The sequence below is a fragment of the Morus notabilis genome, unplaced genomic scaffold (genome assembly GCF_000414095.1).
Source record: "Morus notabilis unplaced genomic scaffold, ASM41409v2 Scaffold205, whole genome shotgun sequence".
Lineage (NCBI taxonomy): Eukaryota > Viridiplantae > Streptophyta > Magnoliopsida > Rosales > Moraceae > Morus > Morus notabilis.
Genome location: NW_010363285.1, coordinates 944794 through 972162, shown reverse-complemented (window position 1 = coordinate 972162; position 27369 = coordinate 944794). Strand labels below are relative to the sequence as shown.

Below are 27369 nucleotides of genomic sequence, written 5' to 3'. Positions count from 1 at the left end.
ACAAAAAATTATCAGAAGGATAGAGCTAGCTCGGCAAAAAGCTCCAACGCAGAAGCTAACATGTTTATCCTCTTCATGGGAGATGATGATGTCGTTTGAAAAGGGATATGCATATCCCCACGGTGTCTCTGCTTTGCCATGGAAGAGGATGTGTTGTTGCGAGAGGATCCACGACTTTGCACACAAGCTTTGGTTTCGGCATTAATGGAAGGTGTGTGGTGGCATTTAACGTCGATGGCTAATGAACTTTCGAGAAAGTCGAACGTGGAAGTTGCACCATATTTTTTGGGTAAGGTTTTTGACACTTGTCGAAATGAAATTCTTAGAATTGGTTGATTCTAATCGGGTATACTCTATGCTGAAGTATGATAATTATTTGGCTTGAGAGTTTTGGTTGTTGGTAAAAACACTAGTCGTGGCAGAAGTATTTTCATTTTACCAAAGGTGGAGGATGTTAAGATCGTGTTTGGAATTAATTTTGTTTTTATTTTTTTACGTTTTTTGATAAAGAAAAAATGAAAACGTTTTTAAAACGGCGTTTGACGCAATAAAAATAAAATACGAAAATGAAAACGATTTTTTTGTTTAGTGTAAAATAAGAGATAAATGAAAAATGACTTTCAGTCATTTTTTATTTTTTGTTTTCGTTTTGTCCTCTCTCGAGTAGAGAGAAAAAGAGAGAGACAGTAATATGTTTTTTTATACTGAAAATAATTTCTTGATAAAATTACTAAATGCATTTTTAAAAATGATTTCTGTCTGAGATTGAAAACGTTTACATTTTTATTTTCATACAAAAAAATAAAATCATTTTAAAACGAGTTCCAAACATGTCATAAGTTTTTGGCAAAATAAAAAAAAAAAAAAAAAGTTTTGTCCCACATCGGTTAGTAAGCAAATGAGGATGAGGCTTGAAGCCATATATAAGCAAATGACCTCATAATGAAAAATGAGAACAATAAATGATTATATGCCATAATAATCATATGTCTTTGGTATGAATGTGAAAATTTGCACAAAACAAAACATTAGATTTTATTATTTTAATAGGTTGATAATTGTGTTAAGATTCTATCGTTTAACTGCTTAATTAGAAAATTGCATGCCAATTGCCACGACACTAATTATAACATTACATAGATTTATTGCTTTCTAAATGTTAATTCATGCTAATTCAATTGTATTTGCAAATGTTAATTCAGTATATTTAGCATTAATATGTCATTTTTATATTTTTATTTTTCTTCAGTAGATAAATTGAAATGCTAATTTAACTTTTTTATAATCATTAAGCTTTGAATGAATTATGCAAATGTTAATTCAATATATTTAGCATTGATATGTTATTTTTATATTTTTATATTTTTATTTTTCTTCAATAGATAAATTGAAATGCTAATTTAATTTTTTTATAATTATTAAGTTTTGAAAGTTATAAAAGTAACATTTTATTTTTAGAATAATTAGAAGGGACTTTTTCTGATAGTCTCTATAAAAATAGACTATCAGTGGATCTTTACTTTTTAATCGTCAAATATGTATTAAAATCAGTCTGTTTTGTATGCTTTTTTAATTTGATGTGATTTTAACCATATCTAACGGTCAAAAACTGAGACCACCATTAGGATGAACTACTGCAAAAACTTCATAATTAGAAAATGTAAAAGTTACAATGATTACATAAAAAAAAATATATTTCAACACATAGCAATCAAATGTCAAATTTATATTTAATGAGAAATTTATCACAAAGTATAGTACATAAGAATTTTAGCACAACAAATAGTATTGCATTAGTGTATTTTTTACACTAATTAACACATTAATTATAACATTGCATTAGAGATACTCTAAATTGACGTAGTTATGTATAACTCCATATTTTAACTTGAAGACTTGAAGAGGTCACGAAGTTACCAATATTAAAACCAGAAAAGGAAAATAAAAATGACGACAATTCCCCCCCAAAGACAAACCCCCCCCCCCCCCCCCCCCCCCCTTTTTTTTAAATAAAGAAAACGTTAATTGTCAATTAGTTTACTGAAGTCTCTTTAATACTATACTTGAATTCTGGGGGTCAAATCTCACATTGATTATAGCCTTTTTTTAAGGAGTTGATTGTTGTTAGGTATGGCAAAATAAATAAACTATTTGTACCAATATTAAAGAGGGTCAAATCTCAAATTGGTTAGAGTTAATAGAAAGAGGAATTAGCAAACAATTAATAGCACGTCTAATACAATGTTATAATTAATGTATTAATTATAAATTTAACCTTTGAATGCAAAAAAATATTTCATTTGTTGTACTAAATTTTTTATACGTTATATTTTGTAATAAATTTCTCACCAAATATAATGCATACGAAATTTAACATTTGATTACTATTTGTTAAAATATTTACTTTTTTCACGTAATCAACGTAATTTTTGCACTTTTTAGTTATTTTAAAAATAAAATTTATTTTTACAACTTTTAAAACTTTATAATTATAAAAAAAAATAAATTTAACATTTTAAATAGCATTATGCATTAAAATAAAAATAAAAATAATATACTATATCATACTTTTAACGTTAAATATACAATTAATATTAACATTTACATTAAAAATAGTCTCACAAAAGCCAGAAACTATCATATTTTGTTCCGTGATTACCAATGAAGAACACACTATCAATTTTCTTTCCTTTTATTACCAAAAATGTTGATGGTACATCACTAATAAAATGGGTGGGCCATTTTTATTAGTGGGTGGTAAAACATTATTCGTTTATTATTATAGTAGATAACGATACACTAGTCTGAGCATATTTAGTTCATAGATTAGAATTACGAGATTAGAATTATTTTTAATTTATGTGTGTTTTTTATGAGAAAAAATATTATGACGAACCATAAATTATAATTCAAATCAAGGAACGAATTCTCCAACCAAACGGGTTCTAAGTTTCGTATAAGCAACACGACCGAGAAGAAAATGAAAGAGACGAAATAAAAGATAAGACTTTCTCGTCAAGCCAGAGCCATAAATGAACTCAACAAATACCAGATTCCCTCTTTAATGTTCGACAACCTTCCCCTTAATTAATGTCGTTTAACTACCTCCCCATTCACAAAGCTTCCTACTTCTTCATCTCTTCCTATATATCCCCATGCAGTTTATTGCATTTTCTCTCCATCTCTACATCTCCAAAATAATCTCTTTTATTCTCTCTCTAAAATTGTCTTTACATAGTCACACTCTTTTTCTTTTTTTAGTTATATAAAATCCATGACAATGTTGGAGAGAAAAAGTCGGGTCAATATCCACTCAAAGCTGACGACGGTATCCAGCAGGCCTGTCGGCCCGGGCAAGGCCCACCCGTTTACGGCGCTGGATCACGCCATGGGCCTCCACAGCCTGCACGTAGTCTTTTACTACAAGGCTAATATTTTCAAGGACTTTGACTTGGACCCGTCAAGGGTGTCTCTCTCGGACGCTCTTTCTCTGTACCCGCCGGTTACGGGTCGGATCGTCCGGAACGGTGATGGCAATTGGGAAGTGAATTGCAACGACGCGGGTGTTAGGATTGTGAGGGCCAGTGTGGGGACCACGCTTGATGAGTGGCTGAGATCGGCTGACGGGGTTGAGGAAAAGGATCTGGCGGTATGGGATGACATGCCGGAGGACCCGATTAACTGGTCACCTTTTAGGATCCAGGTATGAAATGTTGATACATTCTTCGACTTTTTTTTTTTTTTTTTTTAAGAAATATATTCTACTTTTATTTGGCTGGTTTTGGATCTATTGTGAACAAATCGTTTTTTTTTAGGCCAAATATATAACTGGGTATTAAAGCGACTGGATTTTAAAGTTTGACGTTCCAAATATTGGCTTCATATATTCAGCTATTTATTGTGGGAAAATATGTCAATGCCGTAATGGGGTTTTATGACTCCATTCACTATTTCGGGGAGTAAAGTGCTGTGTTTTGGAATTTTTTTTTTATCTTTTAAATAAGTTTTTCTGCGCCTTTATTTTCAAACAAAAACAAAATGTAGGCAGGCATGTTCATTTCCCAAATTAATAGGAGAGATCTCTCAATTAGGAAACATGAGTCTATCTACTTATTTGTATAGAAAGAATTTGAGAGATCAGAGAAGTTTCATTTCCGCCCTAGAATTTGGATGGGGTGGTTATGAAAAAAGTGAAGCAAGCTTCTTTAAAAACTCAAAGGAAAAAAAAAAAAACTCTAAAAATATTAGGCGACGTTTGTTTTCTGTATTCGTCTCTGATTCTGAATCATGATTTATGGTTCTCTACAGTGTTTTTCTCTCACCAAAAACACACGTAAAACGAAAAATGGTTATGAATCATCACTTAGACTGTATACGATGTAAATATGTTAATAACTGTGCTATTTTTTTTATTAACAAAAAGTTAAAATGACATTTGGTATGTTGTTTTATTTGGTGCTCAAATGCATAATCTTATTTCAAATAAAAATTTAGTTTTTTTGACTTGATAAAATTTTAATTTTAGAATAATACGAAAAATGCAATTCTTTAATTAATAAATGAAAAATTCAACACGTTAATCAACAGTAACCAAATGTCAAAATTTAACATGTATACTTGATGCCAAATTTAATATGCACCTAATATAGTATATATCAAACTTAGTACGAAAACTAAAAATGCGTTAAATATTTTTTTTTGGGGCAAAATACTAACTTTTGACATGATGCATTAATTCGATATATATATGCATTAGAGATGTCGTATAGTAGAAAGAAAAAAAAAAAAAAAAAAAAGAAAAAAAAGGGGAAAAAAAAAAAAAAAAAAAAAAAGACGAACAATGAGGGAAAAGAAAGGAAAAAAAAAAGAAGAATTTCTTATTATCCAAAGTTACCATTTATTGTGTGCTTTCGACCAAGGCAACTTTCATTAATTCCACTTTATTCGTGTTACTGAAATTGATAGCACTTCTACCTAGTACCTATCAAGAGAACTTGACATGGACAATACATGGTTTCATTCATTGTATCACGATGACAAATCTAGTGCATGATCTTTTTCCCTGACTTTTACATAAGAGCTTTTTCTTCGCCCAAAACAAAATATATATATTAGCTGTCCACGTTATTTAAATCCTCATCAAACGATTAAAGTTTGAGATATAGAAAATGAAAGGTAATTCTGTAGCGTCAATATTTATTTATTTATTTGAGTATATCCCTTCAATTTATTAATATTACTTGTTGAAAAAAACGAGTTTTTCATGGGGACAAGTTTAAGCGCAACCAATAATATGCATCTACATCTACATTAATTCCACTTGGTAGTTGGGACATGTCCTGCAACTCTCCTTAATTTATGCACAGAAATTATGGTGCCAACTTGCCAGATGTCTCTATATATATATTTCACCCAAATCTTGCGGCACTCCTGCTTGCAGATGGTGGACGGAAAGCGCAAATAACATGGGACCCATTATTCAACACTATTGTAACTTAGACTATAATATATTTCTTTATAAGGAAATTTTTTTTTTTTTTTGATGTGATTTTCAGAAACTTGCATTATCCGGATGCACACTACTATATTTCTAAAATGATGTATTTTCTTTAAATTGAAATGACGATCCTAAGAAGTTATATCAGCTAATGGTTGCAACAATAATCGAATGGTAATTTCATATTTTCCTCTATTTTAAGATGTATAGTAAGTTAAAACTTTGAGTTAAAAATAAATTGATGTGAGAGAAAATGTATAAAAAAAATTAAATTTTTATGAGATAATATACTTTAGTAAAAATTTAAATTGTGATTTGTCGAACGTGGCCTAAATCTTCTAAAATTTACATATTTTCGTGACTCCGATATTAATATCTTACATTTGCAGGTAAATGAATTCGAAGGTGGAGGAGTAGCCATTGGGTTAAGCTGCACTCACATGCATGCAGACCCAACCTGCGCGACCCTACTCTACAAGTCCTGGATCGACACACACCGATCCCGATCCGTCGTCCACCCGCCCGTGTTCTCCAGGTCCGTTATCCAAGCCAGACCCGACCCAAACACCGAAACCAGCTCGGCCGCTTACTACGCCGCCAAGTCCGCCGCACGCGCGCCGCCATCTGAAAAAATGGCTACGGCCACCTTCAAATTCTCCCACGCCGCCATCAAGCGGCGCCTCATGGAAATCTCCGAGAATTGCACTAGCGCCACTCCCTTCGACTTGCTAGCGGCACTCTTCTGGACACGTGTCGCGCGCCTGAAAGTGAAGGCGGAGGGAAATGACTACAGCCACTCACTCTCGGTCTGTACGGACGCCAGGATGGTGTCGAAGGAAAATGGAAAACCGGTGCCGCTTGGCTACTACGGCAACGCCTTGCATTTTTCGTTACTGTCTTTGGAACAAGTAGACGGCTGTGGGCTGGGACACGTGGTTAGAGAAGTCCATTGCCACGTGGAGAGCATCGATGAAGAGTGGATTCGATCGTCTATTGATTGGCTAGAATCGAGGAAGGGAGAGGGAGGGAAGTATGGCCCACCATTTAGGATGTATGGGCCTGAGCTAACTTGTATCAGAATGGACCACATGATCGGCCCAAGTGGACCGTTGACGTATGAGGCTGGATTTGGTGAGGAGGCCGAGCCCATCCACGTGTCGTATCACGTGAGGAGCGTGGAAGGTGAAGGGTTGATCTTGGTGATGCCTTCACCGGAAGGAGGACTGGCTAGGGCGGTGACGGTGACGTTACCGGAGAAGGAGTTGGCTGAGTTGTCTAAGGACGAAGCAATATTGGGCCTAGACCCAACATTTCTCTTAAGTGGAAGTGTGAGATACTAGCTTGTTTCCTTCTTCTCTTACTTTGCAACTAGGGTTGTAAGAAATCACCCCGAACCCGATGAATCCGGCTGAACCGAGCCGACCTTACTAAAAAATTATGGGTTTACAATTTTTTATTTAATTTTTAGTTTTAATTATGCCTAACCCGTACTGCGCTGGTAGGGGCGCAGGGTGGGGTTATATGAACCCGAGGTAACCCTACTCGGCCGAACATGTTCAAAGTAGGTAAAACAATGTCCAACACTTCAAATTCTTACTTTCATAAGTTTATGGACTTTATGCATTTAAACTGTTAACTTATTTATGTTTTGGATTCACAATTTGTGTAAAAAATGCTTGTATGCCATAGTTGTTGAATTAGGACATTCTTTATTTACATTGGAAGTGTTTGATTTCAAAGTGCGTGTTTTAATTGTTCACCTTGCATTTATACCCCCTCTTGAAGGAAAGACATGTTATGTTTGATAATGATTTCTTACGTAACAAGCACAAATTAATTAACTAAAAAGTGATCATGTGGTCCTTGAGATCACCAACCTGAGTAACTCGACCCTACCCGAGGTCACCCGAAAGGTTGCGGGTTTGTAGACTTAAGAGAGTGTCGCGGCCCAAAATTTTCTCAACCCGCACTGGTCGGGTAGGCTCAATTATTCAGCTCAACCCTACCCTACCCGGCCGATTTACACCCCTATTTGCCACCGTTTAAGGAGGTGATATAAAATAGGTCTCTACTAATGTGTGTATTTTGGCTAGCATGTTTCTTTCAATGAAATTGTAGAAGTTAACTAGTTAAAATACTAATAGCTTAATTAGCAATATCTCAATTCTGAAACCAAGCAATCATTTTATTTCAAACTTTTATTTTAAAAAACAATTCCAATTTCCAAAGTTACCAAAATTTGAATCATGAATGTTCCTTTCCAAACCCCCCACGTCCTAAAATAAGAGTTACGTGGAAGCTTATTTAGAAATTAAATCAGATTAAAAAAATAATTAAACATTTGATAATCCTAAAATCAATTTCAAGGATAAAATATCTGATAATTTCTAAACAAATCCCATAATTTGAAGAAATTAGGTTTCAAGAAGAGTGATGCGATACCAAGTCTCGTCACGCCCCAAAATAAGAGTTAGTGACGTGGATGGTTGTTTAAAAATTAAATCGGATTAAGAAAAATAATTAAACATTTGATAATGCTAAAATCCATTTCAAGGATAAAATATATGAGAATTTCCAAACAAACCCACAATTTGAAGAAATTAGGTCTCAAGGCCCCAAAAAAAAAAAAAAAAAAATCATCCAAGTGGAATTGGTAGCGCCGCTTTCTTAGTTAGAATGTTTTGGAAAAAAAAAAAAAAAAAAATCATCCAAGTGGAATTGGTAGTGCCGCTTTCTTAGTTAGAATGTTTTGGAGTATTGGCAAACCTCCACGACGAGTGACTTACCATCTCATAAGTTCTATCACCCACAACTTCCTCAATTGGTACAGCATCACAAACTTCTTTTAGGTCCTCCTTTGTTAGGTTCACCCTTACTGCGTCAATGTTACTATCCAAGTTCTTAATCTTAGTCGTCCCTAGACAAAGTAAAAACAAATGAGCAGATTACGTTAAAAAATAACATTGATTTGGATAATCCTCAACCATAAAATTTTGTATTAGTTTTTAATGAAAAGATCAAAACACTAACCAGGAATAGGCACGACATCATCGCCTTGTTGGAGTACCCAAGCAAGTGCGAGTTGAGCAGGAGAAATATGGTGCTTTCTAGCAAGGATTTCGATTCTATCATAAATAGGCTTGTTCTTGCTCAAATTCTCTCCTCGGACTCGGGGATGTGAAGCCTTCAGGGGAGGGGAAAAAACAAAATCTTAGTAGGACATAGATATTAAACTAAGGTTCAAAATATGGTTTCATTTTTTTTTTTTTTTTTTGGGATCCAAAGATAAATAGTTCTTGCAACATTTTTCTTATTACCAAAAGACTATTCTCCGAAATACTTTCAACGACCATTTTTCCACCGAAGAAACCACCACCAAGAGGACCATAAGGAACTATTCCAATTCCTAGCTCCCTACATGTGTTCGTGTATCATGTCACACTATCAGTTTAATAATAAAAAATACCAACAAAAATTAAAACTACCAAACCACGTTAACAATAGTCTAACGGTACAAAAATAAATAAATAAATAAATAAAGACAAGGATGTGAATTTACCGTTAGGCTATTGTTAACGTGGTTTGGTAGTCATTGTCTCTAATACCGAGGTTTAAAGATTGAAGGAGAAAAAGAAACTTTTGGAGTATGAACAAAAACCTGCAAAGTGGAACAATCTCTTCCTCAATATCACGACTCCAAAGAGACCACTCCATTTGCAAAGCCGTGATGGGATGAACTGCATGCGCTCTTCTTATGGTATCCGGGCTGGGTTCAGAGAGGCCAATATACTTAATTTTTCCTTCTTCCACAAGCTTCTTAAGCTCACCCATCTATAATCCAAAACACAAGTAATCTAATTTTTTTCGTGTTCGCACAAGTAATCTAGGGATCGTTTAGTTCGCCGATTCGAGTTTTTAATTTAAGTTGAGATGTGATTTTATGTGAGAATTTTTTACTGTAACAAAAAAAAAAAATTAAATGTGACTGTTTCTGAGAATTTTTTACTGTAACAAAACTTGAATCAGTAAAATGAATATGGTCCAAATTATTACGAGGGTGTTATGTAAAGAATGTCTTTCCTTTTCAAGTTTGCATTTGAAAAATAGTAAAAAAAGTATGGGCCCGTTTAATTCGCTGATTCGAGTTTTTAATTCGAGTTGAGATGTGACTTCATGTAAGAGCTTTTTATTGTAAAAAAAAACGTGATTGTTTCTAAGAATTTTTTACCGTAATAAAATTTAAATTTTAAATTTGAATCGGTAAAATGAACCGGACTGAATGACTTACGGTTTCCTCTATGGGCACTGAAGTATCAACCCTGTGCTGATAATACAAGTCAATATAGTCCACATCAAGACGCTTGAGACTAGCCTCACAGCATGACCTTACATACGCAGGGGTACCCTTCACAATTATACGGTGATCAGGACCGATTCCTACTATACCAAACTTTGTTGCCACTTGGACTTTTTCTCTTGGCAACTGCTTTAAGGCCTAGTCAATACACAAACATTTAAAAAAAAAAAATCACACTTTCAATAAATGCATAATAACATAACATATACGAAAAGAAAAATATTTCAGTAGCGAGAATGAGGTTCCTATGTTAGTTGTTGTAGAATTCTCCGGCTCTATAGATAGACACGCAACGAAACCGTTACATTTTGATAAAGTTCTGTAAACTGTAATACTTTTCTTAATATGATTAATTGATCCGATTCCGACGTTTCAACAGTATCTTACTGGTGTTATTTACTTTTGTTATTATGCATCCACAAAGTGAAAACACAAACCTTTCCAAGTAGAACTTCACAAGAATGAGGTCCATACATATCGGCGGTGTCAAAGAAAGTAATTCCCTTACTGAAGGCATGTTTTATTATGGCGATCCCTTCGTCTTCAGAGACAGGAGCGTTGTAGACCCCAGTCAAACCCATGCATCCAAATCCCAGCTTTGACACCTGAATAATTACAGTTGAAAAATTTACAGATAACTTTACAGGTTCTTTCATGAACACAAGGTAGAGTTTAAGGTAAATGGGAAAAAAAAAATGAACAAAACTAGAATATAATAGAAATGAAGATATATACCTTAAGTCCTTGATTGCCCAGTTTAACAATTGGAATTTGGAGTTTGTTATCAGCATCAGCCATCTTTCTAAGGTTAAAGGGTATTGGAGTGAGACTGGATGTTGAAGACTTGAAGTTTGTATAGAATATAAGTCAACGCCGTTGCAGGTTATTTATCACACAAATAATAATAATAATAAAACTTGTTGATGGTGTAGAAAAAGAAATGCAGCGACAATGACAATGCTATAATCATCAGGTGGTGGGATAAAAAAAGTGTGCACCGGGACAAGAAGGAAATATTATTGAATATTATATTTTTATATAAACTTTCTATTTTGTCTTATCAGAATCAGCTAATTATGAATACTCAATGCCAGGCCGGTCGCAAGGGAGCTTCATTTTCTCCGTTGCTGGAAATGAAATGATTTATTCAAATACATTTAGAAAATAATTTTGTACGTCTATGTTGATGAGGTAAATGCGAACGTATTATATTCTTATTATCTTATTCTATATCTATATTAAAAGAGGATATAACAATTTCAAATGTGCAATATTTTGGGTACAATTAGTCTTTGGAGCAGAAGCATTGGTAAGTTAGCAACGAGGCGTGTGAATGGCACAATGTGAAAAAACAACTTTACATTAAGAAAATTACAAAAAGCTTTCCTTGTTCTCTCTGCCAAAATCAATTAAAAGAGAACCAACTATATTCTATTTAATTTTGTTTTGTTCACATTTCAATCTTTGCCGGAAATGAAATAAATACCATGCTCAAATCTTTTTTCAACTATACAGAACAATTTATTTCATTTCCATTCAAGAATTTTATGCTGATGCACTCATTCTTATATATATGAAAAACTCACATAACATATAACACAATTAGGCTAGAAGAACTTTCATTAATTATAAGTTTAGTTGAATTTTGGCAACACAGCCGTGGGACAACTAGGCATGATTTATTAGAATTAATCAAAGTTTATGGCAATCAAATAACACAACAAAAAGTTTTTTGTTTTTTTTTAGATGCCTCATTTTTCCACCGTCATATCATCCAAGTGAGAGTGAAATGCCACTGTTGTCTTATGTAGATACTGTGGAATCTTTCGGAGGAGTGTTGGCAAACTTACAAGAGGCTTTAACCATGCTCTCAGTTCTATCACTTGCCACATCTTCAATTGGAACAGCATCAGATATTTCTTTCAGCTCCTCCTCTGTTACCTTCACCCTCACTGATCCAATGTTATCATCTAAGTTCTTAATTTTAGTTGTCCCTAAAGAAAGTCAAAGCAAATGAACGGAGAAGTTTAGTTGGATAATCTGTGTAACATGATGAATTCTTAATACTCACCATTAGAAAAATATCTATGCATGGTTCAACAAAAATCGACAAATGCCGAAAACACTCACCGGGGATAGGGACAACATCATCTCCTTGTTGGAGAACCCATGCTAGTGCTAGTTGAGCAGGAGAACACCGGTGTTTTCTAGAAAGGCGCTTTCGATTTGATCATAAAATTGCTTGTTCGTATTCAAATTCTCTCCTCGGAACCGAGGGTGTGAGGCCTTAAGAACGAAACAATAACAACAAATCAACAAACTTAATAACCATGTGAAGAAAGGGAAAATCTTTCAACCAAATAGTTCATCCAAAAGGACACAAATATCAAACCAAACAACTCATATAATTGGAATAGTACAGGCAAAACTTTGTATCAAAACAGACAACAGATAATCTTTTACCAGAAAGCTATTAGCTGGTAAACTTTCCAGGACTGCTTTCCCACCAACGAAATCACGACCAAGAGGACTATATGGAACTATTCCAATGCCTTGCTCCCTATATACGTTAAGGAATCAATGTAACACTCTTACAAGTCCAAACAAAACAATCAATGGAAAATAGAACAAAACCAAGGAACAACCAATAGGTAAATATGATAAGAAAACTCGGGAATTTGAACAAGAACCTGCAAAGTGGAACGATCTCTTCCTCGATGTCACGAGTCCACAGAGACCAGTCCATTTGCAAAGCCGTGATGAAAGGAACAGCATGTGCCCTTCTTATGGTGTTCGCGCTGGCTTCTGATAGGTCAATGTAGTTAATTTTCCCCTCTTCCACAAGCTTCTTAAGCTCACCCATCTACAGTCCAAAACATAAGAAATATAATACTGAAGAGTGTGTTATGTAAAAACTCATTTCATATTCAGAAGAGAATCACTAATAGTTTCTTTTCTTGAAGTGTATTGGGCCAGTTTTGCATATGGTGTCTCCCCAATACTTCTACAGGCAGTGATGTATCAATCCTGTACTGATAATTCAAATCAATATAGTCCACATCAAGACGCTTAAGACTATCCTCGCAGCATGACCGAACATACTCCGGAGTACCCTTCACTAACATTTGGGAATCAAGACCAATTCCTGCTATACCACACTTTGTGGCTAATTGAACTTTTTCTCTCGGAAGCTGCTTTAAGGCCTAAACATTACAGATTCATAAAACAACCAATTTCATCACTCTAGGACCTTCAACACCTTTAAAAATACAACTTATAACACCAAAAGAACATGGTAAAAGATTTTAGTAACAGTAAGAAAATTTGTATCTGCTAATGCCCATTTAGTGATAAATATCAGTTCAAAGTCTTTGAAAAATGGTATAACAAAGAGAAAACGAAAAAAAAAAAAAGAAGAAACAAATACATTTCCAACTAGGACTTCATTAGAATGAGCTCCATAAACATCGGCTGTGTCAAAGAAAGTGACTCCCTTATTGAATGCGTACTTTATGATCGAGATCCCTTCCTCTTCAGAGACACCCATACACCCAAATCCCAGCTTCGACACCTGAAGAGTAAAAGTGGGAAAGTTTACAGATGAAACCAGAGAAAAATGCCAAAAAAAAAAAAAAAAGATAACAGTTTTCGGGGGTTTTTTTACCCAAAAAAAAAAAAAAATGATGAATTGTTTGTTGAGTTTTCAGACAAACACGCATAAAACACAGACGAGGGTGAAGTTTGATGAAAGAAAATGAAATGGGATTTTACCGTTAGTCCTTGATTGCCCAGCTTAACGGTTGGAATTTGGAGTATGTTACGTCAATCTGGCGGTACGCAGATGCAATTAGAATAACCTAACTTACCATACACCGTACCAGAGATTTTTTTATTTTTTAATGGAAAAATAATTGGTTTCAGAAAAGAGATATTACGCTAAAAATAAAATTGAAACAGTGTGCACCAGCCGGGAATCGAACCCGGGTCTGTACCGTGGCAGGGTACTATTCTACCACTAGACCACTGGTGCTTAACGTTATTTCCGTCTAATTGCGAATAATCTATTATAAATTAGCAAGAAACACCACTTCGATTTGTGAATCCTATTTGTATGACCGACTTTTTATTAGTAGGTATCTTACAGTATTGTTCATTATTCTCTCTATTATCATACCCAAGAAACAAAGAAAAACAAAAACCCTTTCTCAAAATAATCTACATATCTAACATTGTTGACAATGAAATGCAGTTCCGAATCACGAAATAGATGGTTTTTTTTTTTTCTTTGTTATTTGAGGGAAGGAAGAGATGATTTTTACCATCTAACACACACTCATATTGAGGTGGACCGTTTACAAATTACATTTGAAATGTCCAATTCAAGTTACCTTATTATTTTTTAGTGTTGCATGTCTTTGTTATTGTATAACGGTGTTTACCTCGCCTTGTTGGTTTGTTTACATTGTTTCTCGTTCGTTTCACTGTTCGCATTACAATTTAAACTTTTTATTAGTGTTTGCTCTCACTAAAATTTAAAATTCAACTTTTAATGTTATAGTATCATATAATTATTCTTTAACTCGAATCAGAGATACAAACGGGTTAGTATTAGGTTGTCTATTAGATATTTATCTTGGCGGTGTATGTTGGTCTTTATGCTATGGAGATATGGATCTCAATCGGAAGCTTATATCGATTATAGAGGTTTTGTAAAAAAAAAAGCTTATTTATGATCGATCTTGATGTGTCAAGGTACTTTCTCATATTGGGGCCTCAAACATGTCTTTTTTTTAAAACGTTATTAGATTATATTGATAGAACCGGACTCAGTAGAGAACTTTAGAGTTAAGTCTTTGATTACTGGGTTATTCACATTGTATCTTGGCACTTGTATCACTGTTTTATTTTGAATGTAATTTCCCTTCAAAAAAAAAAAAAAAAGTAATGCTATTGCATTCTTCTTATTCTTCTTGTTTGCTTAGGAAAAAAAGATCTCATACAAAATCTGGTAAATTTGATGAAGGCTTGGCCGCAGGACGTTGGGAGTAATCACAACTACGGTCGCTGTGCCTATCAAAAACATAATTCAAAACCATGCCAAGAAGCCACTTCTGGCTGCGAACTAAACATCAGTCATTATTCATTATCATACACAAAGGACACTTACAAGTCACCATTCTTTATTACAAAAGTTCTTCTGAAATCTAACCAGAAAACACTTGGTGACTCTGCTGTAGTAGCTGAGTGGTATTTGATGAACACCACAATACAATAAGGTAATTTTCCATCGCCATTCTTACTTCTTAGGTGGTGTGTTTGCGAACTTCCATGAGCATCGAATGAAGACATCATGAATTCTTTCTCCCGCCACCTCGTTGATTAGTACCAAGTCACAGATCTTCTTCACATCTTCATTGTTTAGCTTCACTTTGAACGCACCAACGTTATCATCAAGATTTTTAGTCTTAGTTGTCCCTACAATGGCAAAAATCAGAACATCATTTTAAGTAGCAGAATCAGTTTGGACGAGCAAATAAGATAATAAAAACAAATAAAAAAAACTGGTTTTCTAATGGTAATAAAAGAATAATGTTATATGACGATGGTGGTGTTAAACACTGCTCACTGACTATTAATAAAAGGTGAGTCCTACAATATGGAACCTGCATGTGGAGCCTACATTCTATTGGTGACTATACTTAGCCCGGTGGTGCTTCCAAACATTTTTTAGTGATAAAATGTGATAATCTTACTTACCAGGTATAGGTGCCACGTCATCTCCTTGATGGAGAACCCACGCAAGTGCAAGTTGTGCAGGGGTGCATCCATGTTTTCCAGCCAACTTCTCCAGTTCAGTATACAAAATCTTGTTTTTCTCTAAATTTTCCCCTCGAAACCGAGGATTTATTTCCTATATTAACGAAAACAAAAATAAAATGTAATAAAATCAGTTTGATCTTTATATATTGCTTACTTATAATTAACATAATTCGAGTGCCTTACCAGGAAACTATTTGCAGGCACACCCTCAACAACTGCTCTGCCACCAAAAAATCCGCGGCCAAGAGGGCTATATGGGACTATCCCTATTCCAAGTTCCCTGTAAATTAATTAACATTTAATGTAATTTAAAATACATGAAATTAATTTGATAGTTGTGAACTAAATGTATGGTTTAAAAACCAAAGGTCTCGTTTATTTTATCGATTCGAGTTTTCAATTTTAAGTTTCTACAGTTAAAAACTCTCAGAAAATGTCATATCTAACTTTTTCTGCTATAGTTAAAAATTCTCCGAAAATATCACATCTCAACTCGAATTAAAAACTCGAATCCGCGAAGCGAATGAGACCAAAGTTTTGTACTCTTTCTTTTCGACACTTTTGTTCTAAAAATCTTGAGATTACCGGCAAAGCGGGACGATTTCTTCCTCAATGTCACGAGTCCAAAGAGACCACTCCATTTGTAGAGCAGTGATGGGATGAACTGCATGTGCTCTCCTTATTGTGTCTGCGTTAGCCTCAGATAGCCCAATGTACTTTACTTTTCCTTCTTCCACCAATTTCTTCAGTTCCCCAATCTAGCATATACAATAATAGTAAGTGTTACCTCTATAACAAAACTACGGAAGTATTCGAAAGAAAAATGAAAACAACAAAGCATAACATATTGCTACGGTCTCTCCGAAAGGACCGCAATTTGCGACACTCACAGTGTCCTCTATAGGGACTGTTGTGTCCACTCTGTGCTGGTAATAGAGGTCGATGTAGTCCACATTGAGGCGTTTCAGGCTTGCTTCACAACAAGACCGGACATATTCAGGGGTTCCATTCACCTCAACTTCATCAGTCCCTATTTTGACTACACCAAATTTTGTGGCTAACTGAATCTTATCTCGAGGCAATTCCCTCAGTGCCTGGAGAAGACACACAAATAAAAACTAAGTCCCTTTTAAACACGCCATATTTCACCAACAAGAAGAAAATTTGGGGGAAGCACAATTAATTACCTTTCCGACCAAAACTTCATTAGTATGTGGTCCGTAAATGTCTGAGGTATCAAAGAAAGTTATTCCTTTGTTGAATGCGTGTTTGATGATTGATATGCCAACTTCTTCAGGCACAGGTGCATTATAGACTCCACTAAGCCCCATGCAACCAAACCCAAGCTTCGAAACCTGTAATACAAGTTGTTATTATTATCATACTTTCAGCAAAAAGAAAAGAAAAGAAAAGAAAAGAAAAGAAAAGAAAGTTAATGTACACGAGATATTATGTTAAGACTTTCATAGGAAGTATAATTGCAAAAGACATTATCAAGTATATTAATCTCGTTTATTCCTAAAGAATAATTCTATCTAATTTCGTTTATCAAACGCGCACCAAACACAGGCATAAATAGCACAAAACATAGTGGACCAAAAACAAAGCATCTACTTTTATTCATATCAAGTGGGCATTTCATTGCAATTAATAGGTTAGAAACATGAACTGGGATTTTACCTGACGTTCATGTTGTGAAAATTGAATGGAAAAGAAAAGAACAAGATCTTGAGTTGCAGAGCACAATACAAGTTCTGACAACTTTAATCTAACAAATGAAAATCAGATTTTTCTTTGGGGGTAATGAAATCAACAAAATTCTAGGGGTTCACCTCAAATCCCTGGTTTCCCAGTTTCACTCTTGGAATATGAATCTGCTCCGCGGCCATTCTTATGCTTTTTAGCCTGCAATATTTCTTACCTCTTGTTTTAATTAATTTCTACAGAAACAGGACTCTTTGTAGAGTACATACACATATATTTATAAGGAAGAACGAGGAAGGCGTGTAAGGTCCAGATCTTGCGAGACGAGTAAACAAAAGGCATTTGACTGATGCTGCTTTCCTAAGTCTTATTTGCTCATTGATTACTTCATTAATCATTCTTTTTTTGTTCAGTCATTGATTACGTCACCTATTATTTTTTCTTTTATTTATTTTTGATAATTTACCCCTTTTTGAATTTAATAGGACGTTTAATTCATTGATTTAAAATCATAATTTATGATTTTAATTTTTAAAATTTAAATTTTTTATGAGAGAAAAATATTATAAAAAATTAAAAATCATGATTCAAAATTAAAGACAAACGTTTAAAATAAACATCCAATAAATAATTGACTGACAATTCTTTGAGGCTGAGTGTCTTAATCCAAAAAAAAAAAAAAAAAACAGTAATTGCTAATTTGTTAGAACTTAATTGTGTTCCTGCCTCCTTGGGATAATCAAAAGGATTATTTATAAAAATTCTTTTGAATTATGCCTTTGGTAATACTTTGTCTTTTAATTTTTAAAATGTAACATCTGTTCCTCAGAATAATAAAATGTTAACAAAAAAACCTCATCCGTTAGGTTTTTAACTGAAATTGACATTTAATTTACTATTTTGAGTGTATTTTAGTAACTCTATGGTTTAAAATTTAATTTGAATTTAAACTAACTTAAATATTAAAAAAACTTCATAATTTTTTTATTCTACCAAAAAAGATTGATAAAATTTTTAACTTACATTCAATCAATAATGGATGTATCATAATTAAAAGTTTAAATTTAAATTAATTTTAAATTCAAACTAAATTTTATAATAAAGCTGCTAAAATACCCTCAAATGTCAATTTTCATTAGGAAAACTTATTTTTTTTTAACATTTCATTATTCAGAGAGAACAGATGTTATATTTTAAAGATTAAAAGATAAAGTGTTTAAAGATTAAAAGATAAAGTGTTACAAGAGTATACTTTAAGGGAAATTTTTGTAATTAATCCTAATTAAAACGGTACTTTGACAATCTGAAGATAGACGACACGCCAAACATCCATGTGTTATTTCTGTGAAGGAAACAAATGCATACAGCATGCCCTTTGAATAAACGACATGACGTTTCCTAGTTGAGTGAAAACGATATATCGTTCTACCTCTAGTTGTGAAGACACATAAACGATACGGGACACAAACAACTTATCATTTTCCTTCTGATAAAACGACATGTTTCTTATTTGCGTAAAACTGCATGTTATTGCATCTATAGTAACAGACGTGCTATTTTATTCTTGTTACCTTTATAAACGGCACGTCGTTTTCTGAAGTGGCATGTTTGACGTTTCTACTTAAATTGACATGTCGTAACGATGCGTGAAGTAATTTGTCAACGCCATGTATTTGAAAATAATAATAAAAAAAAGGACTCTCCGTCGTTCCTTCTTATATTTCATATTCTTTTCGTTTTTCTTTTTCAAAATCCCTTTCTTCTCAACTTGTTTCCTTTGGTCTTGTTCTTGGAAGAGACTGGTAATGACATGAAATAGCATTTTTGGTAAAATAAAACAACAGTAATTGCTACTTTTTTAGAAGTTAATTAGGTTCTTGCCTCCTTTTAGGTGTTCTTTGACAATTTGAAGAGTAAACAAAAGAAAACATATTTCTCCTTTTGATAAAACGTATGTAAACGACTTATGTCGCAGAAGAAAGGCCATTTGATGAAGGCTACTATCCTTTTAAACTTTGAAACATGTTATCTTTATAAATGGCACGTCGTTTTTTAAAGTGTACATGTTTTTAAATGAAACGACATGACGTTTAGGTATAAAACGTATTACGTAAGGCAATTTTTTTTTTCTTTTTTTTGAAGTGAAAAAGCATCTTTTTATTCAATAGAAACTACTAAATGAGCTTGGACAAAATAACTGATAAATCTCATACTACAATTTAGCCACAACTTATTAGATAAATTAAAAAACACAAGATTCTAACATATGGGCTACGTAATTCTCTGAACACCATACATAGCAAACAGAACTATAAGAAGCTAAATCTAAATTAGATTTGGTATCGCCAATGATGGTTGATTATAGAGCTCTAGAACTTGGAAGTTGAATTGCCCGAACAACATTGTTTGCGTCTGACTCAAGCACCCAGTTATGGAAACCTCTTTCCAGAGCAAAGGTGATCCCTTCTCGAATAGCCAAGCACTCTACAACTGTAAAAAGATTGTAATATGTCTTGATTAAGATCACAAATTGTTTAAGTATTAAAACATGAAAACTCACGTTAAAAGGACTTCAAAACGTTGCAGCGGACAAACTGTTTCGATTCGGCTAAATTGGCTGCAACCAAAATATTTCGGTTGCATGCTGCAGCCAAAATATTTCAGCTGCACGCTGCAGTCGAAATGTTTGTAGGTCTCGGGTCCATTTGCAGCTGTAGCGGGAAAACATCCGCTGCAGCAAAAATTTTACAGAAAATAATGTTTTCATGAGTTTATGTAATCTAAAACGTTTCGAACCATTACATCTATTGGTGATATGTTTTCATACATATCTGAACACCAATTAGCAATAGATATAACTATTGTAATATGTGTATTAATCCATGAAAAAATACCTTTACATTGAAAATGTACCTTTATGTGAATGCTTATAATGTTTAAAGAGAATGCATTCATTCATGAAATGGCAACTCTGTCTTTATTAATTCTCTAAAAAATTTACAGACTTGTATGAGTGTTCTGAAACTCAATATTATTACTAGATATTGTGTTCAATGGTTTGTTATATCTTGAGGGTAATTAACCATTAAAACTCATTAACAAACTTTGAGAAGTGTAGGTAAATAAAACTTTAAAAAAAATATTTCTATACGTCTCAAACCCTCTCTTATTTTCTGCATTTTTTTCACCCTCTACACTCAAATTCTCCAACAACAACATGCGGAGAAAACCTTCCTTCCAGTTCGTTTAGAAGCAGCCATTAACACCTCTCCCTCCTCATTACGAATAACAAGCACAACACCAATAAAACTCTCATTTCGTCGCAGCAGATCTACTATTAATTTTAAGTTGACCCATAATAAGTGGTTTCCAAGGCTGCTTGGGAGGAGTCGGTTGGTGTACCACCTTTCCATCCAAACACCTGCATGATTGGAACTCTCCTAATAACTGGCCCGTACGATCAATTATATATTTCCTTAGCAGTTCGATGAGAATTCTCAAACAACATCTTATTCCGATTGAGCCATATACATTCAAATCTTCCTTAGAACCTTCCTGAGCTATGAAACGACATATAAGCCACTAAAGTGTCTACCCTTAAAACCTTTAAGCTTCGGCCATATTGAACCAAGTTTCCCAAACTTCCTGGGCCATAGAGCAACACCATAAAGAGTGACTAACATCTTCGTAGCTTGCACCACATTTGAAACAATGAGGAACATCCACACCCCAACCCGCCAACGCGGCTCTCACTGGAAGAACTTAGTTAAACGCTCGCCAAACATGAATCTTGATCTTGTTAGGAATATAACAACCCATAAACTTTTTCATCAACTACGTGTTGGAAAAATGGTTTGTTAAGCCATTTTAAAAAGGAGCCTAATTAGATTTTAAGATAAATCTCAATGGATTTGTGTTCTTCGTTATAATGAGGTCGAAATTGAATATTTATACACTTAAAATAGATATTGAATGAATGAAAAATTAATATTATAAATATGTCACTTAAAATGGTTAGGAATACAACAACCATAAACTTTTTCATTAACTACGATCTCCACTGCCAGGAGAACTACCTTCCTCACGTTGACAGTCCGTTACGTAAGGTAATTTTGAAAGCCATGTATTTTGTGTTGAAATTCACCCCTATGTATTTGAAAATATTCAGAACCCGTTTAGTTCATAGATTAAAATTATTTTTGATTTACGTGTATTTTTTGTGAGAAGAAAAAAAAAAGTTTCCTAACTAATAAAAAAAAAAAAAAAAGGTCTCTCGGTCCTCCATTCTTTTTTGGTTTTTCTGTTTTTCAAAAAATCCATTCTCTTCCACTTGTCTACTTTAGTATTGTTCTTGAAAACGACTGGTAATGAACAAGAGCAAAAGATGTGCGATTTTTCAAACTCGAATTAAAATGGGCCAACACCAAATTGCCCTGCCTTTTCGACCATGGAGCTCCTGCCATGGTTTGGGCTCAGGCTTTAATTTCTTCCACAACAGTTATATATGGAGATGGTGTATTTTATTTTATTTTTTCATAGGGTCACTTAGGAAAATACCACTTATGTGGTAGTTCCATTCAATTCTACTTTTTTGGAGAAAATGTTTAAAACAAATTATTTCAATGAATAAAAATACAATTTTACCCCAGAAAACCACATGTGGTTAATACTAATTAATTGAAGTTAATAAGTTAATCATCTGTGATTAAATGAAGGGTTGGGAACTTATATATAAATGAAGGCTAGTATAGATTTCATATCACTTAAAATTAATAAAAGGAAAAAACCAACAACCACCTCTTACTATGTAGTCAAATTAACTGTTTTTAATGAGGAAGATATTGGGCTCAGTATATGGATGGCTAACTTTTGCAGGTTCATCATTTAAAGTGATTTTTAAGTGAAATGAAAGATAAGGAAGTTATAGTATAGCTCAGTGAAGAGCCTCAAACTGGTATTTGGTGGACCACAGAAAGGGATTACAATTTTTAAATAAAAAAAATTGATAAAATCACAAATATGCCTAAATTAAACTATTTAGTTTATAGTGTATTTCTCTTAGAATTCTACCTTTTTTAAGTCAATACATAACTAAAGAAGTTAAGGGTAGAAATCTTACATTGTTTAAAAAGGTAATATTCATCTTTATTCTCTTCCGGTAAAAGTAGAAGGGCATTCTTCTTGATTTCCCGACAAAATATTGTAATTAAATAGACATAGTACGCTATGATCTTTGTGATTGTTTGTCAAGCCATTTTTGGAACCAAATAATAAGTGGGTTTCTAGCATAATTCGTCTCTCTCTCTTCTAGAAAATTTTCAAAGTAAAGTAATTAACTTTGATAGATCAAATTTTTTGGAATTCTATAACTATTTACAGAGAAATATGCTATTCTGCCTAAAAACCTAAACTTTATTGACAATCGGAGTATATTGCTACCATATTTTGTAAATTCAATGACTAAAGCTAAGGAAAAAAAGCTTAGGGATGAAAGTCTAAAATACAAAAGTTCAGGAGGAATTGGAGGATTCGTTCTCTGATTCGAATCATGGTTCATGGTTCGTTATAGTATTTTCTCTCACAAAAAACACACGTAAATTGAAAATGATTCTAATCTTATGATTCTAATCCATAAACCAAACAGGCACAAGTCAAAAATGATAGAGCATGACCCATTTTGCCAATAACGAAATGGAAAGAACCAAGTAAAATATAGAATATAACAACACAATATTTATAATACAAACTTGCTACTTTTTGCTGGCTAGCGGCGCCTTGTGTTTAACCATTTAATAGTGCCTCGGAAAGGTCAATATATGCATATTAATGGGATTAAATATTATCGCCATGATCATGACAAGCACAAACTATCAATACACCAGAAGAAGAGGCATGCATAACATAACTTGACAAGGAAAAAAAAAAGAAAATAAAATGGTGGCACTAATTAAATCTATATGCAAAAAAGAAGACTAGCGTCATTTTTCTCTGTCACTCTCTTTATTATTTTTTATATTTACTGTTTATCAAGTTCACTTTAACATCTCATTTTCTATTTTAATAATAATATATCATGTCATTTTCTGTTTTCCCCGGATATGACTCTGCGACTACTCATGAGAATGGGCCAGGGTATAAACTAAGAGGACGTATTATTTTATTAAAACCAGTTATGCACTTCAAGGTTCCATTAATTATCCTCTCGAGGAAAAAAAAAGTTCCATTAATCATAAAAGCAAACCACATATGCATACTTGTTCTGTGTCTCCTCAATGATTACAACATACCATAGTACCATTGTAATGATTTTGTTTGAAATGTTGATTAGACCATTGGTACTTACCTTTTTCTCATGACCTTTATATATCTGTGTACGCGTGTATATATGTATGTATTTCTATATATATATATATATAAATAGATGTTCAATTGTAAACCAAAGAGAAAGCATATAAATAACTTCATAAAAGAATTACGTATATATCTCTATAGGAGCTCGCGCGGTTGGGCTTTAAGTGGTATATACCGGTGATCTCCTAAATATATATGTGCCTCTATCGTATTACATGCAAATATGCTAAAGATTTAGTAGGGCACTTTCAACCTAAATCTTCAATAGAAATCATGGCAAAAACATTTGGCTAGATCATCATTTTTCCTTTTTAGCGAAAGAAACAGTCATTTTGACGTGGAAAAAAGAACTACACGCTAGCTAGTTATCTAAGCATGTGATTTTCCCACAAAATGGACAAATGATCATAGAGAAAGAAACAGAAATTTAGTCGGAAGTGCCAAAAAAAAAAAAAAAAAAAACTTTTAAATTCATCGCATCATCAATCATTTTCTGAATTTATAGAAGTAGAGTCAATAATTGCTTCTGATGAAGTGCAACTGGTCCAATCAAAATGCCAGAAATTGCAAGCACTTACAAATGGGTATCCTTATTTCCTAAGGAAACGAAACGTTACCATCAAAATTACTAAACAAAGTAAAGAGACATATAACATATTAATGCAATGAAAGTGCATGCACTAGCAAATAGCAATTAAACTTCTAAAAGAGAAAGAGGATTTTGATTGGCTAGGGAGTTACTTTTCCCTTCTTTTCTAATTTCTTTCTTTATTTAATATTGTGTGAACCTTTACCATGCAACATGTCCATGGAAGCCAATAATAAAAAAAAATAAAAAAATTAATAAATAAATAAATAAATAAATAAAAAATGGTCCCCCATATACCGGTTGTGTTTTATAACTCTTTTAGGTTCATAATTATTGATGCTTACCTTACAACACACACAGCAGACAGAGAGAGAGATGACATGAAGGTGTCCTCCAACTAAAGTAAAAGCCTTTCATAGGAAATATGGAAACTCTCACTAACCTGTCTGCATGTGGTGGCGTGGGCGTGACAATATTCAATTTGCTTCCTTTGGGACCACTCCCATCTTTTTTCTACGTTTTACTTTTCATCTCAATATATATTCACTGTGATTTCATTTTTCTTTAATTTTCTCTGGTTTCCGCTCCCCTATATTTCCTAATTCCAAATCAGAAATTACACCTACCAACAACCATATTATATGTTGATACACAGTCACATGCGTACACATATGTGTGTATATATATATATATATATTTATAATAATATAAATTTTTAATGATTATATTTTCATCAGTGGTTACTATTAAATATAAAAAATTGATGACTTAGCGTGATAAGAATTCAATTTCATTAATTGTTATGATTTTTTTAGTCAATTATTTAATTTATTACAACTGTCAGATCAAACATATTACAGTTATTCATCGATAGGTAAATAATAGAGTAACCATTAAAACCACACTCATTTATAATATAATATGATGACACCACTTCAATTCACTTAACATTTTAAGTAACTCTTATATATATATATATATATATATTCTAATATAACTCATCAGTTCCATCTTAAACTAAAGTTTAAAGGGTTGAACACGTCTCTAATCCAAAATGTTTTAAATCTCAGCAAAAAAGAGAGAGAGAAAAAAAGATTAAATTGAGTAAAATTTGGAGTTCATTTGTAGGTGCAGATTCTCCAATTATTTTTCCTTATAGACAATGCAAAACCAGACAAATTTTTATGCCAGTACTATTTGTGTTGTTGAGGGATCATATGAGTCAAAATCAAAAGTACTACTGAATAATTTTGAAATTAATAATTATATATGTACCAATATTTTTCTAAAAAATAATCTTTAAATTTGGAACCATATATTTATCTCACTATATCTTAAACCACATGTTATTGTATATCCTAAAAAAAAAAATGGAGAATTTATCCTTGATAATTTATTTTTAAGAGTGTATGAATTTGGACCTTTACCCCTTACTCTTAATAAATACCCTTTTATTAGTGTAATTTTTTAATTAAAAGGTTATAAATTAAAAATAAATGGTAAAAATTCTGAACTATATATTTTTAAAAGATATTTATCAAGATTGTTCTTGTATCCTGTATTCACATGAGACAGAAAAAAATAATGATAAAATAAAATAAAGGGTAAAATTACTGGACTGGAGGACGGAAAAGTCTATCCGGAAGAAGTAGGACTAAAAGTCTCCCTCTCTATTTATATCCTCTCATCTCTTCTTATCTGTGTACACTTGAAGAGAAAAAGAAAGAAAGAAAGAAAAATCAGGAACAGCCAAGGAGAAGAAAAAGACTGCAGCTTCTAAGGGCAATTAGGGCTAGCTGGTAGTCCATCAACGGTGTCATAGCGTGCGGTGCGACTCAACGAGTGTACCGTGCACCTTAACAGTTGAAGCTGCCAGCATGATCTACGCTTCGCTGCCCTTCGGGAAAGTACTCATCTGGGTAATTGTTATCTTTCTCTCTCTCACAACTCGCTTTTAATGCTAATTTTACTTTTGTCTTCTTCTTGTTCTTCTTTGTGGTATGTAATTTGGGATTCTGAAACTTTCTTGCATGCCATTGATATCTTTTAGGATTTTCCAAGCTTCTGGAGAATCATTCATTGATATTGTCAGCGAGCTAGGGATATATTATAACTATGGTTTTAAGTTACATAATTCTGAGCCACAAGGAAGGGGTGGTGCCTCGGGAAGAGTACCTTCAATATTTCTTGATGTTCCGTTTGTGTCAATTCTTGTCATGTATGTGTATGCATTCATTTGTATTCATGTATATATTTATTCTACTTTTGCTATCTTTATCAGTGATTAATGTTAATAAGGATTTGACATCCTATCTCACAGATATGTCATATCAATGCACAAAATTGTACATAAAAATTGTTCTGATTTTCTTAGCTTATTATATGTTAATTACTTTTCCCAACTGAATTTATAGATTTGCTAGGTATACTAATTATTAGAGTCAAAATAGTTCAATATATTAACAATATTTGAATAGTATGAACAATATGGTTGATTTAGAGGGTTAGTTACTAATTGAGATTGTTTGAGATCTGGTATATAATTATAAGACATTATTGTTCTCTTTTAGATTTCACCTTCATACGAACTTAGGATTCTGAAACATAGTTTTGAAAGTTCACGCTTCATATCTCAAAACAAATGTGCTAATTTTTGGGGTGTATATATCTCATAGGATCTAGAATAGGTTAATTAAAACCCACTAAAATTCTGAAATAGACACTGTTTTGGAAATTTCAAAATTACAGAAAACAAACCTGTACACAAATCCACTCAAGTTATATATACACGCATACGTACACACACATATATACATACATATATACACATATATATTCACTAGGCTACCAGTATTACTAAAAGAGGCTTCATCTTTGTGTGTGGAAAATCACTTAGAAGTGAGCAATATTTTGCTGTTAATTGAGATTTAATACTGCTATCACATGTGTTCCATTGATTTTTCTCGTCACATGAGATGTCCAAATTGGAAAAACATACGGGAATTTGTCCAGATTCTATAAAGATCAAACAAAAAGTCACCAAAAAATCCA

At 33.2% G+C, this 27369-nt stretch overlaps 3 protein-coding genes, 1 non-coding gene and 1 pseudogene across 4 annotated transcripts; 1 reads left to right on the top strand and 4 right to left on the bottom strand.

The window, feature by feature from the left end:
* The first annotated feature begins 3210 nt into the window (after positions 1-3210).
* Positions 3211-7074, top strand: LOC21407324 (shikimate O-hydroxycinnamoyltransferase). Its single transcript, XM_010104001.2, has 2 exons — positions 3211-3703; positions 5887-7074. The coding sequence occupies exons 1-2, from the start codon at positions 3275-3277 to the stop codon at positions 6835-6837; spliced, it is 1380 nt and encodes a 459-aa protein (XP_010102303.1). The 5' UTR covers positions 3211-3274; the 3' UTR covers positions 6838-7074.
* A 1153-nt stretch (positions 7075-8227) lies between these two features.
* Positions 8228-11743, bottom strand: LOC21407323 (probable aldo-keto reductase 1). The gene is made up of 8 exons (XM_010104000.2): positions 11705-11743; positions 10590-10656; positions 10292-10459; positions 9786-9992; positions 9156-9328; positions 8815-8911; positions 8528-8681; positions 8228-8414 (listed from the first exon to the last, which is right to left on the bottom strand). The coding sequence occupies exons 2-8, from the start codon at positions 10650-10652 to the stop codon at positions 8233-8235; spliced, it is 1044 nt and encodes a 347-aa protein (XP_010102302.1). The 5' UTR covers positions 10653-10656; positions 11705-11743; the 3' UTR covers positions 8228-8232.
* On the bottom strand, positions 11466-13661 carry LOC112092686 (annotated as a pseudogene).
* A 152-nt stretch (positions 13662-13813) lies between these two features.
* Positions 13814-13884, bottom strand: TRNAG-GCC. The gene has a single exon. It is a non-coding gene; the product is annotated as a tRNA-Gly (tRNA).
* Positions 13885-14863: 979 nt separating this feature from the next.
* Positions 14864-17642, bottom strand: LOC21407322 (perakine reductase). Its single transcript, XM_024169443.1, has 7 exons — positions 17507-17642; positions 16862-17029; positions 16565-16768; positions 16260-16432; positions 15858-15954; positions 15612-15765; positions 14864-15329 (listed from the first exon to the last, which is right to left on the bottom strand). The coding sequence occupies exons 1-7, from the start codon at positions 17561-17563 to the stop codon at positions 15151-15153; spliced, it is 1032 nt and encodes a 343-aa protein (XP_024025211.1). The 5' UTR covers positions 17564-17642; the 3' UTR covers positions 14864-15150.
* Positions 17643-27369: the final 9727 nt, after the last annotated feature.